The sequence below is a fragment of the Genypterus blacodes genome, unplaced genomic scaffold, assembly GCF_046128005.1.
Source record: "Genypterus blacodes isolate CSIRO-AG114 ecotype Tasmania unplaced genomic scaffold, CSIRO-AGI_Gbla_v1 ptg000093l_1, whole genome shotgun sequence".
Classification (NCBI taxonomy): domain Eukaryota; kingdom Metazoa; phylum Chordata; class Actinopteri; order Ophidiiformes; family Ophidiidae; genus Genypterus; species Genypterus blacodes.
In genome coordinates this window covers 2,343,294-2,357,714 of record NW_027466897.1, presented here as the reverse complement: position 1 = coordinate 2,357,714, position 14,421 = coordinate 2,343,294, and the positions used below count along the sequence as shown (strand labels likewise).

Here is a 14,421-nt window from a genome sequence, read left to right as displayed (position 1 = left end):
GATCAGAAACAGAGGAAAACTACAACAATTCAAATTATAATACTACTACTACTATACTATTCTACATTTTAGTATAGAAAAGCAGAATGTTGTTACGTTCCCTTGTCCTATGGCCACTGAACTGAATTGTATGTCTGCTTACTGAAGGTGATACACACGCTCTGCATTCTAGATGTTCACCCTCACAAGCAATTCATTAGGATGGTCTATTCTGTATGTGTGGATTGTGTGTGTTTGTGTCTCCGGCTGGTAGAAGCAGGTGGCAGCATGATAGCACGAGGATGTGCGGTGAGGTCGAGCTCTCCTTGGAAAACTTCCTTCATCAGATTCTGCAGGGTGTTCAGCAGAACGTGTACGCACAGGTCAGCAAGCCTGGACACACACATGAAATAGACATACATCTTAAATTGTAAGCCTTTTCTTTCCTGAATTTGTGACAATAGCGAGCAAAATACTACTAACCTGCCATTGTTATCAGGGTTTCCTGCTCTCAGCTGAGACAGTGTGTGAGCAGCACGCAGATTATGTGTTTGCTTTGTGTTCTGTGTTCTGTGTTGTATGAATGCAGTGTTTCTACTTCCTGTCTCCCCACTGCCCTCTCTGATGCACTCCTCCTTCAACCAAGCATCTGTACCACTCAAAAGATCCTGATGTTGTGGTAGCGGGGGTGTAGGGGACAAGAACGTGGGGCAGGGAGGGGCCGGAGAGAGGGATGAAAGGGAGGGCGGGTGAGCAGAAGCAGTACTTAGAATCTGGCTGAAGTACATGGGTTCCGTTGGCACATTCATCAGAGATGAAAAGGTTGGATCGTCCAGACAGTTCCTGGAACAGCAGAGAGAGAAAGAAAAACACAGTTCCAATTCCAACCTTGATCCAACCCTGAATCCATCAATCACCACAAAATCTGTCAGTGTTACCTGAGCAGAGGAGTGAGTATCTGTAGTACGACGTCTCTCACAAATCCACGTCTCAGTAGGTCTCGGATGGCAGGACCCGGTCTGCCAGTGGAAGCGACTGCAGGCCTCTGGAACTTGAATGACTGGAGGCCTCTGATGAGGACAAGCCAGATGAAAATAGATTAACGACTTGAATCTGGTTTGGTTCCAGTGATGCTAATGATGTGTGCAGTGAAAATGCTTTACCTATACACACACTGCTTGTTGAGCTGGTGTGGGTAGTGTGTGAGGTAGTCCATAAGCTCGTGGGAACGCGCTGTAACCCCCAGGTGCAGCAGAGTAGGCTTGGGTGACCCTTCCTGCTCCTTTAGCGCTAATTTTCTCATGCGGCTACATGTGCTACCTGTTGCTTCACATTTCTGACTGGCACAGATAGGAGGAAGAGCCTGTGAGAGAGCGAGAGACTGCATCAGGCCTTGCATTCATATAAGCACAATACACAGAATAGGTTGGGTTGAAAACCAGAAAACACTAGAACAAACCAGTACACCTCCGGTTTAATGAAAGCTTTCTTGATTTGAATATAAATAAAATTGGAGGTGTGTGTTGTAGAGGTAAGGTGCGCCTCAAGGAGTTACCTTGTATTTCCTTATCAGTGTCCCCTTTAATGCATATGATGCGTGGTCCTGTAGAAAGATAAGGAAGATCAAATAACTGCAAGAAGATAGCAAATTGTTTTCAAAGGCAGACGTTTATCTATAAATACCCTTACATTGTCTGTACTGTTTTCCTCTGATTGTCTCTCTGCCTCTTCCAAACGCTGCAAAGCTTGCTGATACTGAATGAGTTCATCTTCCTGGCACACCTGGAGAGAGGAGAGGAGAGGTAAAGTGAGGATGCAGGTCACAGTGGTCAAAAGCTTTATAAGTGTGCACAGGTGAAGGTACCTGACAGATGAGGTCCAGCTGATAAATGGTGGGGTAGTCAGACGGGGTAAAGGTAAGGACACAAAGTGCACTCTCTTCTGGACCCAGACGACCTCGCTCTGGATGGATCTGCACCACCTGTCAGAAATTCCCATAAGCACGTATAAACACACACATGCACACACACAAACACAGGTTGGGTCATGGAGTTGTTGTAAATCATGACATTCATAAACGGTGTGTGCTAAACTGTGGACACTTGCTCACAGATGCACACACCGACACACACACCGACACACACACACACACACCGACACACACACACACACACACACACACACACACACACACACACACACACACACACACACACACACACACACACACACACACACACACACACACACACACACACACACACACACACACACACACACACACACACACACACCTGCAGGTTCTCATTGTGAGGTAGGCCCCAGTCATAGACAACAGCGTCTTTCTGGGACAGATTGGTGAGGAAGATGATTCTTGTGGGGTAATAGCACACAGGGATGTCACCTAGAGATACAGTGTTCTCAGACAGGAATGCCACCTACACACAGACACACACACACAAAAACACATATATATATATATATATATGTATATATATATATATATATATATATATATATATATACAAATATGAAAGAATATATGCAGCCACACAATCATGAGGTCACAGACATGAAGATGTTTGTTACCTGTTCAAGATTGGGAGCTCTCTTTACACTGTAAGCAGACGGCTTTGCATCTTTCAAATCAAAGGAGTCCGATGGGTTCAAAGGCAAAGAATTTAACCCATGACCCTCAAATGTCACCACCACAGAGTCCCCGCCATGGATTTGGATAGGGACGTCCACCTGAAGCACACAAAAATGAGACAAGCATGGAAATCACTGATGAATTTGAAAAGTTGAATAAATGAATGTTGCAGCTGTTGGAAGTGTGACAAAAATTATTTCAAGGGCTCCGTACTGGAGAGAAAAGACAGCAGAAAATACTCAAAGCATCGTGGATCCTTACATGGTAATGCCTAGCTTCCAGTGGAGAGAAGACAAATTCAATCATGGCTGTCTTCCCTGGTAGGACCTCTCCTAGTGGGTTAAGGCAGTGCAGCACTGGATGATTAGCAGAGTCCAACTGTAGCTGCATCAAAGGAGCCGTGTCCACTTCATAACAGACAGGAACCGCCCCGCCATTGTACAGCTCATACATCTGCAGGACAGACACAGCCAGACACATTTTACACACACACAGCAGGTCGGTTTAAGCTGTTATGGAAGCTTAGGTGGCAGTGTTAACATGAAATGTGTAGCTGGAGCCATAACTGAGTTGTAAAGTTTCACAAACACAAACCTGTCTAGGAGGACATAGGTTTCCAATATTTACAGATGTGAAGACGTGCTGACTGGAGGCAAAGTGGAGGTAAGGTTTGTCTTTCTCCACTGTCAACCCCTGGAAGATCAACTGCACAGACACACACACACACACACAGACACAGACACAGACACAGACACACACACACACACACACAAAGTCAATATGGAATCTCATTTAACTACGAAGCATTCATCAACATCAGCTTATTATTATACAGAAACTAATGTTTTAATGCATGTGTTGCTGTAGTCTATGAATAAACATAATTTAATGTAATTTAACCTCACCCAGATCTCTCTCCCATGAGAGAGTTTGAAGAGGACAGGAAGCCGGTCTGGTCCAGCAAAGTCATGGCTGAGAAAGACATAATACAGATGCATTTAGGATCTTGGACCATCAGTGTTTGTTTGATTTATTGAGTCTCTGCTTTGTCATGACAGAGATGGACTGCAGGGGTCGACATATAGACACATACTGCATCTGTCATAAACCATTACTGCAGGCAGGGTGTCACAGCCAAACATCACAGTTCACTGCTGCTCCACCTGCTAGTTTGCCAGCATGTTTGTCATAAACCAACGTATTTCATGCAGTGGCTACATCTGTACATAACATCCACGGTAAAATGGTATCACAACTCATGGTGTTGTGATGAAAAAGATTAGGGCGGATAGCGTCATTTTACCCAACAATAAATGTTATACACGTCAAAATCAAAAAACTTCTACTTCTTTTATGCTCAGCTGTCACATGCACTTCCTGGCATTAAATGAAGACAATAAATGACGAAAGATGTCTCCAATTCTCGCTTTGTTGTTTGTTTGTTTCACTCAAGTTTTAATGACGGACAAACCACATTACTAAGGGATGTTACATATGGTGCAAGCTCTCTTTTTTTTTTAACTGTTTAATCGCTTAAATTATAATTACCACCCGCCTGAAACTCACCTGTTTCCTCTCACGGAAGCGCCGGCATGTACAGGCTGACGTGGTTGCCAGATTTGCGTGAAAACTCTTATAACTGCGCTACGTCACGATGCATAAAAACTTCACAATCCAAACATCCAAACCCGGAATCTCTGCGACGCTGCGTCAAAACGGTGAGAACGACCGCGTCAGTCAAATGACGTCATGTCAGATTACGTGAAAGAAAGCTTCACAAACCTTCTTTATAGCAACATGGATCTGAATAGGAGTGAGACGTCTTATTTTAAGACCAAAATGCACCAGATCAAGGAGGACCTGGACGACATCAACACAAAGCAGCATCACAGCAATGCAGCTGACTCATCAAAACAGAGGGTCCAGAAGGAGAAACTTAAGAAAGTAACAGGGAGATCCAAGAGACAGCAAGCCAAGCTGAGAGAGGCTCAGAGGCAGCAGGAAGAGCCAAATATGGCAATTAAAAACACCATTGACCAGCTGAGGAAGCAGGTGCAGGATCTTCAGACTCAGAAGTGTCAGGTTGCCAGTGCTGCAGAGTTTACCATCACTGAGCTCAGAGAGAAACTGGAGCTTCACCAGAAGTTGACAAGCTGCTATTCAGCAAAGACTAAGTTTGCTTCCAAGATTGCTGCTGGAGAAAAACATTCTGTGGAGCTCAGTTCCCAGCTGGAGGAGCAGCATCATGCCACGCCTGCTGGAGGTGTGAAGAAGAGAAGATGGTGGAAGCACGCACCCCAGAATCCAGCAAATGGATTTCAAAACAGAGGGATTATCACCAAGCTCCATCTGGATCTGAAGGAGGCCCACTGGAGGGAGGAACAGGGTTTGCATAATCTGGGTGTTTCGGAGAGGAAGATAGCAAACCTCACAGCTCAGATTAATGAGGCATTGGGCAGACTGACTCAGGCAGAGATCGCCAATGGACAGCTCATCAGGTCCCAGCTACAGGAGAAGATGAACGGCAAGCCTGCTGCAGGTGTGAAGAAGAAAACTCGGTGGACACAGACACCCCAGAATGCAGTGACGAGATTTCAGAACAAAAGGATTATCAACAAACTCAATGGCGATCTAAAGGAGGCCCACTGCAGGGAGAAAGAGTTTTTGCAGAATCAGGATGTGTCAGAGAGGAAGATAGCAGACCTCACAGCCCAGGTTAATGAGGCTTGTAGCAGACTAGCCTGGGCTGAGAAAGTCAACACAGAGCTTAGAGACCAGCTGGACCAGGAGCAGTACAGCAGGCCTGTTGGAGGTGTGACAGAGGGAACTTGGTGGACGAAGACACCCCAGAATGAAGCAACTGGATGTCAGAAGGATTGCGAACAAACTCAAAAACGGAGAAGAAAATGTGGCTCTTCAGGCTCTTCTCACAGTTTTCCTTACCAGGGAAGAAGGTGAAGAAACCTGTTTCAGAGCAGTGTCGCTGCTGTCTTTAAGCTTCTAGCAGTCAAATGGAGAGCAGAACAAATGACTGAAAACCAAATTATTGAAAAGGGTTCAACAGTAACAAACCCTTAAACCAAAACACCTTCTATAAAATGCATATATAAATACATACCTGTGTTGTCTCTGTGACTTATTTGTTTGTTTTGTGTTTTTTATCAATTAGCTATATTGAAAAAACATTTGAATAAATTAAATAAAAAGCAATTAATTTCAATTATATTCATATGAAGTAGCCAACTTCAAATAAAAGCCAATTATGCATTAGAAAGATAGGATTTTTAAGGTTTGCCAGCAAGTGAGAAAACCCAAATGACTTACTTTAGAGTTTATAAACCCCAGAATTTTGTCAGGATAAAGGATTTCTAACTGACCTGTAGCTGAGGTGTACTGCAGTCTGCTGGCCTGGAAACAACACTCCAGAACGGGGAAAGATGCTGAACACCTGTTTATCCGGATTCTGTTAAGTAGGATGATAATGTTTATTTATTATTGTATATTTCATAGAGGAAATATGTTGGTTTTTCAATCAAGCAGTAATTATTCCAAATGTTGGTGGTTAAGAGTATGAGATGATTGACCTTCTTCGGGCTGGCGCTAGTGTTATCCAACACTCCTCTCTCTATGAACACAAACTCTTCAATTTGGTCCTCTGGAAACAAAAAGGTCCTAAGAGCAGAGAGGAAGCAAAATACATTAATCATTATAGTTGCGGAAATCTTTCCTCTCTTCTCTTTCCACTTTCTTCTTACCATTCTACGGAGATGGAACCAGGATTGGAAAATACCAGCACATACATGGAGGGATCTGAGTGAAGGGGAGATATGCTGAAGTCGAAATCCAACACGGTTTGGGTTACCAGGGTAGAATAATCCGGACTACAGAAGGAAAAAGAAGACGAGGTCATGCACCATTTACCAGACTCATTCATCCTCTGAAAGCCATTGTTGGAATTTGATCATACTGTGTCCCTAACCTTTGCCCAGTGGAGTTTCTAGAACTGAGCTCTGTAGTGGAGGATAGCAAGTGCTGATTGAATCCATCCAATGACAAAAGGTTCCACAGTCGAGTCTTGCTGAGCCCACTCACACTGCCACCACTGCATGCGTCCACCACATGTAAGGTGGGCAACACACCCTTACACAACACCTCACACAGTGCCTGGGGAGGGCATGACAGAACCCCTGAGAAGAGAAAAATAGAGAAGAGTCTTAAGTATCATGACTATTGAGTGAAGGAGACATTGTGTGTGTGTGCAGCATATGCATGTTTTCCATCTACAGTACCATTGGCGTTCAATGTCTGGCAGCTGATGGTCCACTGGTACTGGGCTCGTCTGTGTGGTCTAACAGTGGTTTGAAGCAGCAATTTGGAATGGGAAGGGATGGTTCCCCTCTCACGTTTCAGCTGTGGAGCTGCGGGGAAGAGAGACAGACCACAGTTGATATACAACAGTGGTTCAATTAGTGGTGGTCTGCAGTCATTTTGTTTGTGCCTCCAGAGCTGGTGAAGTTTTGCAGCATTGGCCCTGACTTAGCATTCACCTCACCACAGCTCATTTTCATGCCAAGCAATAAGCAGCAAATGTCTGCTTTACAGCTGGATGCTATCTTGCAGAATGGAAAATGATCTTATTCAGACACTTTTTAAATGTAGCTAATATCCATGGCATTCCTTTTTTTTTTTTACGCACACAAACAGCATCAAAAAAAGAGCATACCACTTGGCTCATCTTGGGGATCATAACTACTGTCCTCGTCCTGTAGTGTCTGCTGTACCGAGAGACAAAAAGAGACGGCACAGAGGCTTTTGTTCACCAGAGGAACTGCGATTGACCTGTGAGTTCCAATCACGATATCCCCCACATCAAGCACTGGCATCTCTGACTGTGGGAAAAAAAACAAAACAACATGCAAACACTTAGTTTCAGTTTAGTTCCAGACTTTCCAGAGTTTCTTACTCATGCCTCAAAATCAATTCAGTGTCTCTGTGTATTATACGTAAACTCAAATAACAATCCCACCTCTATGGAGCCTTTAGAGCCCATTCCCACCACATCAAGGGTGAGTTGGGACCTTAACCTGGGAGTCTTGACTGGCCAGAAGATGAGTGTAACTTTGCGTTTGTACATCGTCTCTTCCAGCGGGCTGAAGGACCATGTCTGCATCTGTGAGGTCAGACCAAAGCAATAATACTGTTCAAATGAAGTGATTTGTTCAGAATCTCAGTCTTACTTTGCGTTTCTGCACAAAATAAATTCCACATTAATTGTTTATAAAATGAAGTCTGATTTTCATCTAGGACACAGAATAGATGCACACAATCTGTTCAAAGTGATGTTGATGGAATAATGCTATGCTGAACAATTGTATTTGTTTTGGCATAATTGGTTTGTGGCTAGTTTGGATCAGGATCAGAACACATTGAGTTTGATTCTTTCATTCTCTCACCGAGATCTCATTGGGATGCATTTCCCCAGCAGCTGGCTCTACATAGATCAGCGCCTTGTCTTGTTCTTGGATTCTCCATTCAAATCTGTCACAAGAAGTATTACAAAAAGCGTCATGATGCTGGTATCGGCCCAGCCTACAAACAATACACTGTGACATGTCTGAAATACACAATGAATAAAAACAGCATCATTCAATAGTCAGCAAACATACCGTAGAGGGAATGGGCTAAGGTTTCTGATGTGCCGTAACCGCTGCGTCCGTGAGCACAGAGCTGTGGGCTGGAAGTATAAAGGGCCATCTCTTTCCATACATATGCATGGCTTCTCCACTGTGCTCACTACCTCCAGTGCCTAAAGGAGACCAAGACAAGATTCCATGTCAGAAACCCACAGCTACAGACATCAAATGCAAGCACACTGAAGATGATTGTCATTGTCTTTTGACACTGTGTATCTACCTGTGTGTGCTCGGAGGCATTGAGCTTTAGGTGCAAACTGAAACCTTGTTTGGGACTGTCATCTGTTGGAGTGGTTCTGAGCAATACAATTTGATAGTCCCCCGGTGGGACCAAACCACAGCTTGGCAGCACAAACACTGAGCCTGCCATAGAAGGGTTTGGGCTCTCAAAAGTGAGAGGACGGTCTCCACCGTTTCTGAGGAGCACTGTCCGATAGGAGGGAACATTCAGAGCTGGAAACACCTGAGAAGATAAGCCAATACTTTAAGCCAAATGGGCCATGTTGGAAATAATACAATTAAATACAACTTGTAATGCAGTTTATTGAAATAAAGATAGATATAGACCATGAGAGAAAGGAGTAAAGAAATTGTTTTATTACTCTTTGTATTGTGAAATGTTTATATTCTTTGCAATGCTTCCTTCTCACCACATAGGGGTGCTGTATGCCGCAGCGTGGGATGAAGGGCTCTTTACCAGGTTGAAAAGAGTGGCCTATCACTCTCACAGTCACATAGCAGGGGGGAGATGGTTGCTCCTTTTTTTGATAATGTCCCTGAAGAAATCCAGAGAGGAAATTAAGGACAGAGCAGTGAGAAAGAGACTGAAACAAACAAACAGCCCTGCCAGAGGAGGAAATCTTGGGTAGGATACCTGACAAGAGACATGTGATGGTACACTGCGACAGAAGTTTGAACAGGGATACTTTGTACGTTGTCATGTTGGGCTTTAAACCCACAATCCCACAACAATACCTTAGAATAAGAAAAGCATTCCAGTTGGGCTCCATGTATGGAATGGGACTGGCCGGGGGCATAGTTCACTCTGAATGAGGTGGACTTCAGAGGACCCAGATTACAGGATGAGGGAGAGACAGAGAAGGGGGAGTCTGTAGCAGCTGTCCATACCATGCTAGAACAGAAACATGTGTAAATCAAACCACATTGATCAAAGAAAAGAATAAAAAAAGGCAATGGCACAAAGAGCTGCTCCTCCTTAATGATGATGGGCAGTGACTGGTACCTGAGATTCTTTCTGGTGTGGTTGGTAATGGAAACGGCCTGAGAGGAAATGGATGGAGCAGACTTTCTGTGATTAAAAAGCAGCTTCATGGGCTGCACAGATACACGAGGAGACAAGGATGCAGGAAAGCAGGAATCCTCCTTGGATGCTGGACAGGCCCGGAAGTATTCGTCCATTGGAGTGCTCACCCCGTCCTGGCTTGACTGATAAGAAATGATGCAGAGTTAAAGACAGACAAGATGGAGGAAGTAGAGACACAAAGTGAGACAGCATTAAGGTGATACACCACCAAACTCAACAGCCAAAACTATAGTGAGCACTTTTCTAATGTGTCTGGTCTGGTTTTCATGAGTCTGGTCTCCATCTTCCCGCTCCTACCTCTTCTTGTGGCCAGAGCGCCCCCTGCTTGCTCAACTTTTCCCCTGGGTCCTCAAGCTCTGTGCAACAGGTACCGATTAGGTCAAGAAACAGAGGGTCCTAAAAATACGGAGGTATGAATAGATTAGAACTTCTGGGAGATGTGTGATTGCGTACATATTGTGTGAATGTGTGTTAGCTCCCTACCTTATGCAGTACCAGACACGGTACTCTCCTGTGGTGTGTTATGGGATGTGTGGGCCGGTAAAATGCCTTCAGCTTGACATAACTGTGTGGGCGTACTGTGCCAGCTGCTGGTTGGATTCTGAACACACTGTGCCCGTTGCAGTCTAGATCCCACTGGAAGACGGCCTCGGCTGGTGATGAATTAACAAGATCAACTGTCTGCATGGCTGCTTCTCCTTCCTCAATACAGCCAAAGTCCACCACAGAAGGAAACAAGGAAAGTGTGGGCCCTAGAGGGAAAAAAAAGACTTGTCATACGTGTGCTGCATATGACCAGTTTATTAGGTACACCGCAACAATCTTCTGACGTTTCTATTCATCTGTGTGTCGTCTACCTATACAGTGTCCAATGAGTTTGAGCTGGCTTTTGTTGAGAGCTCCTGGGCACTGAAGAGAGAGGTATTCTACAGAGACACTTTCCACAACTGCAGGGGTGTAGCTGACTGTGGCCTGTAGCAGTTCATGAGGTCCCACCGTGCCCCTGGTGGAATTACATTTGAACTCCGACCCAAACAAAGGCACTCCCCCCGACATCCGCAACAGAGCGAAAGATGCGGCTACCTTTAGGATCGAGAGGAAGTGAGAGATTAAACTGGAGGAAAGAGAAATTCACATCAGCATGTATGTTGTTTTAATGGATTTAGATATCTGTTATGTTCTACTTACAGGGGAGGGGTTGTAGATGTCAAAGTGTTTCTGCACGGTGCAGCCAGGTGCCACGGAGCCAAAGCACAGTTCTGGAAAACGATTGGGTTTTTCCTCCTCACTGCTATCAAGAACTCTCAGCTGAAGATATGGGTACTTGGCTGATAAGAAAAAGGAAAAGTAAAGGGTGGAAACCACAGAGCATACACACAAATAGCATGGTGAGAGGAATTATGTCATCTTAAGATAAAGCTCAACTCACAATGCAAAGCCATACCAAGTCCAGTGTATGTGTAATGCCCAGTATGACATAAGTAACGGTTCCTAACCTAACCTTGTTTATGGAACCTGCCATTTAAGTAAGGTGCTATTTGTAGCCAAGTCCTGAGGGGGGCGTTAAAGAGCACACAGCTGATGAGACTCCTTAAGTCATCCACCACACGTAGGCTTCAACTATCCTCATTTCTGAAAAGCTTTACTTAATCTATATCAACTGCTATTTACCTTGCCCTTGTAGGAGCACAGTGCAGTATTTCTCCAACTCGTACTTCTGTCCATCTCCAGACCTGCAGGAAGCCTTTTGCTGGTACAACTGTGCCCCTGCTGGCTTGAAGATGACAGTGATGATACATTCATCGCCAGCCTTCAGCCGGCCTCGCTCTGGGATCAGCTGGAAAGGTTCTGAGCAGTCCCACTGGAAACAAACCTGGAGTATACTGTGTGAGGACCGTTGTGAGAGGAAGCAGGGGAGACTTTCAAATCGTTAACTTGGCTCTTTGCCCTTCAGTTCAACACAAACAAAATGTATACAGACATGAAAGAAATATACAAAATATAAATTGTCCCCTTCCTTATTTGTCCCCCAGGTTCTATTCCTCCATCCTAATCGCTAGCTTCCCTGAGAGACACACGTATGCTACAAATACCTGAAATTTTTGAGCTTGAAAGTGGCGCTGGATGTGTGTTGCACAGCACAGATTGGCAGCTCCACAAAGTCGGGCACTTGAAGAGTCAGATGAATGGTGGCACGGATGCACACTTGGAAGCTGCCGTGTTTACTCTGGAACTCAATAGTGTCCTCATACTCTCGCTGTACAAAACAGGTACAAACACATACACACAAGGTGGAAAACAAAGACAGGGGACATGAAACAGGAGGAGAGCGGCTAACCTGAAACCTTTAAAGCCATTTGTGTAGCCATGTCTTCTTGGCTTAACTCCACATCTCTTGTCATATACGAAGAGAGCGAAAGCAAAATGCCAGCAAATGCTATTCTGTGTAAATCTGATAGGTTGATTAGTTAGGTTACTTACCCTCTGCAGTGGTTTGAAGCAGATCAGCAAGGAGTAAGTCATCCCTGGCCTGAGAATAATTGCTTGGGGGAAAGAAGTGGTGAAGAACTCAGTCACTGGAGGCCTGTGAAAGGGCAGAGACAATGGATGCAGTTCATCTATATTGTGCGGTTTAAAGTAAACAATAAGATTTCTCCTGTATATGTGTGAATGTGGTTGTGTGTGTGTGTGTCATGACAGCTACCTGGCAAGTAGCTTCTGCTGCTTGCTGAGCGTGTTCTTTAATACTAATGTCTTAGTGAACTCTTTGCCCACATCCCAGTTGTCCCAGATGAGCTCTGGATATGTTTCCACCCCAAAGAAGCAGCTTTTCTGGCCGGACACTTGGCGCTGGCTATCCCTTTCCGCCTTTCTGGGACGACTCCATGGATGCCGCAACACGGGGCCACGCTGAAGATGTAATGGGTAAGAAGTAGAAGCAGAAGGTAAGGTCAGTTTTCATGATGCTGAGCCGCTTAAGACGTAGCTGAACAAATGGAAATGTACTTTGTCGCGTTCCCTGGTGGTGGGGGACGTCTGTGCTGCAGCTGGACGGGCGAGGCCTGGATCCCAGGGCGGAGGAAGCATGACTGCAGACACACAGGACAAGTTCAATCACAGGGTAGTGGTTCTCAAACTGTGCAACATTGTGTGCGCACATATGCCGTACTGAAATGTGTTTTATAGCACGAACACAGAAAGTTAGACACCCACACAGACAGAACTACATCATTCCAAAATAATTAAATACTTAATTCAAAAGAATTATAATTCACCTTACATTTTGAATACGTAATACCATAGCACCAGGTCTAATTCAATACAGACCCTGCCAGGGGCACGCACCACAGTTTGAGAACCACTTGAGGGGTGAATATAGTTTTTTTTCCCCGCTTAGTTTAGTAAACGCCATTTTGTTGAAAACTTAGTAGAAATAGCAGTGCAAAAATGTTACAAGGCATTTGAACGGTTTTATCGAACAATCTGGAAAATGTACCTAGCGACAAGTGAAGTCTATGAACATAGAGCTAGCATGCTATGAGCAGGCGCGTGCCCTTACCTTACGGGTGTCTTAAACCGTTTAAATGCCCGACGAGCTAATGTGTCTTCCGCTTAAGTAAGTTCAAGAAGCGTCATTAAAACACTGAAAGTTTGTCTCTCGCGTATTCATCTCTATAGCAACGCAAAAGACGCTCAGGAGGGATGGCGTCATGGAGGTATGGTAACCAATGAGGGACATATGCAATTTGCGCACCGGATACGAATTGTTCGGCGGCGATAACACTCGATACATGGACACAAGGACATAGTAACACGGACGCAAGATCACAGCAAGTCGAATGTTGCTGTGAAAACTTAGAGTAAACTTTTTGAATGGAAACATCGCCGTGTTTTAGGGCTTCGAATCATGTTCCAAACCCGGAAGTTAGCTGAAGCACACCGGTGTGAATGTGTGCGTGCGCCACTGCGCCGGTATGCGGCTCAGTGGAGGAGAAAGTATGTTTCCGGTATACGTCACTTAATTATGCACCCCGCAATGAAAATCAAGGACCAGACAATAATAACCACATTTATTTATTTTTGAAGAAAGAAAACTTAAGTTATCACATTCCCCCTTTTCTTAAAGCACATATCAAGTTCAATAACACACCGCAATATTCCCATGACAACACTCATGTCTTCATTGTGTAAATGGACTGAGTGTTGACATTAAAACTGCCCCGGAAGTAATTTTAACAAACATTAATTATTTTATATTGGACAATTAAAATGTGTGAATTGTGTTAATTTGCAATGAATTAACGACTCACAGTCCTGAATCCAACTTTTATTTATTCTCTAAGACATTTCTTTACACAAATTTCACAAAATTCAACCAAAAGAGCCGTGTTGCATTTACAATGAAATATATTAAGATCTAAATGTGTTTAAATTAATTTATATTGGGGAAAAAACACTTCATATGATCACTATAAACACCATGCAGGAGAAAGCAATGTTGATAATACATTTTCATACTTAATATAGGCTGTTTTTCAGATTAGCTGGGAGTCAGAACTGAACTGTACATCAGGGCAAAGCACAGACCAAATCAGTTCAATCAGTGCACAATGTGTAGTCAACTTCAAGCATAACAACAGCGATGGAGTGACTCTATCTATGACTGACTGATCTGGTGTTACATGCTGATTTCAAGAGGACAATACAAGACTTACAGGTAAACAACAAAATATATGACAATTTAGCCATAAAGAAGCTTCAATTTAATCATGTCT

The 14,421-nt window shown here is 44.1% G+C and overlaps 1 protein-coding gene across 1 annotated transcript; it reads right to left on the bottom strand.

The window, feature by feature from the left end:
* Positions 1 to 102: 102 nt before the first annotated feature.
* Positions 103 to 13,613, bottom strand: cfap65 (cilia and flagella associated protein 65). The gene is made up of 35 exons (XM_076159161.1): positions 13,206 to 13,613; positions 12,653 to 12,735; positions 12,351 to 12,556; positions 12,128 to 12,230; positions 11,740 to 11,903; positions 11,318 to 11,529; positions 10,835 to 10,974; positions 10,504 to 10,729; positions 10,130 to 10,398; positions 9,944 to 10,042; positions 9,566 to 9,768; positions 9,298 to 9,454; positions 8,973 to 9,098; positions 8,543 to 8,785; positions 8,296 to 8,435; positions 8,083 to 8,167; positions 7,656 to 7,799; positions 7,353 to 7,518; positions 6,919 to 7,047; positions 6,609 to 6,816; positions 6,385 to 6,510; positions 6,214 to 6,301; positions 6,007 to 6,092; positions 3,535 to 3,601; positions 3,224 to 3,334; positions 2,891 to 3,082; positions 2,569 to 2,727; positions 2,274 to 2,417; positions 1,844 to 1,960; positions 1,669 to 1,761; positions 1,535 to 1,582; positions 1,143 to 1,342; positions 918 to 1,049; positions 463 to 822; positions 103 to 372 (listed from the first exon to the last, which is right to left on the bottom strand). The coding sequence occupies exons 2-35, from the start codon at positions 12,731 to 12,733 to the stop codon at positions 207 to 209; spliced, it is 5,190 nt and encodes a 1,729-aa protein (XP_076015276.1). The 5' UTR covers positions 12,734 to 12,735; positions 13,206 to 13,613; the 3' UTR covers positions 103 to 206.
* Between the last annotated feature and the right edge of the window lie 808 nt (positions 13,614 to 14,421).

Excerpts from the sequence above, each read along its gene's own strand:
- cfap65 (XM_076159161.1), bottom strand. The coding sequence starts at position 12,733 with ATGCTTCCTCCGCCCTGGGATCCAGGCCTCGCCCGTCCAGCTGCAGCA. Across the intron at positions 8,436-8,542 it reads ATGCCTCCGAGCACACACAG|GCACTGGAGGTAGTGAGCAC; the intron begins GTAGATACACAG and ends GGTCTCCTTTAG. Across the intron at positions 6,817-6,918 it reads CCAGACATTGAACGCCAATG|GGGTTCTGTCATGCCCTCCC; the intron begins GTACTGTAGATG and ends TTCTCTTCTCAG.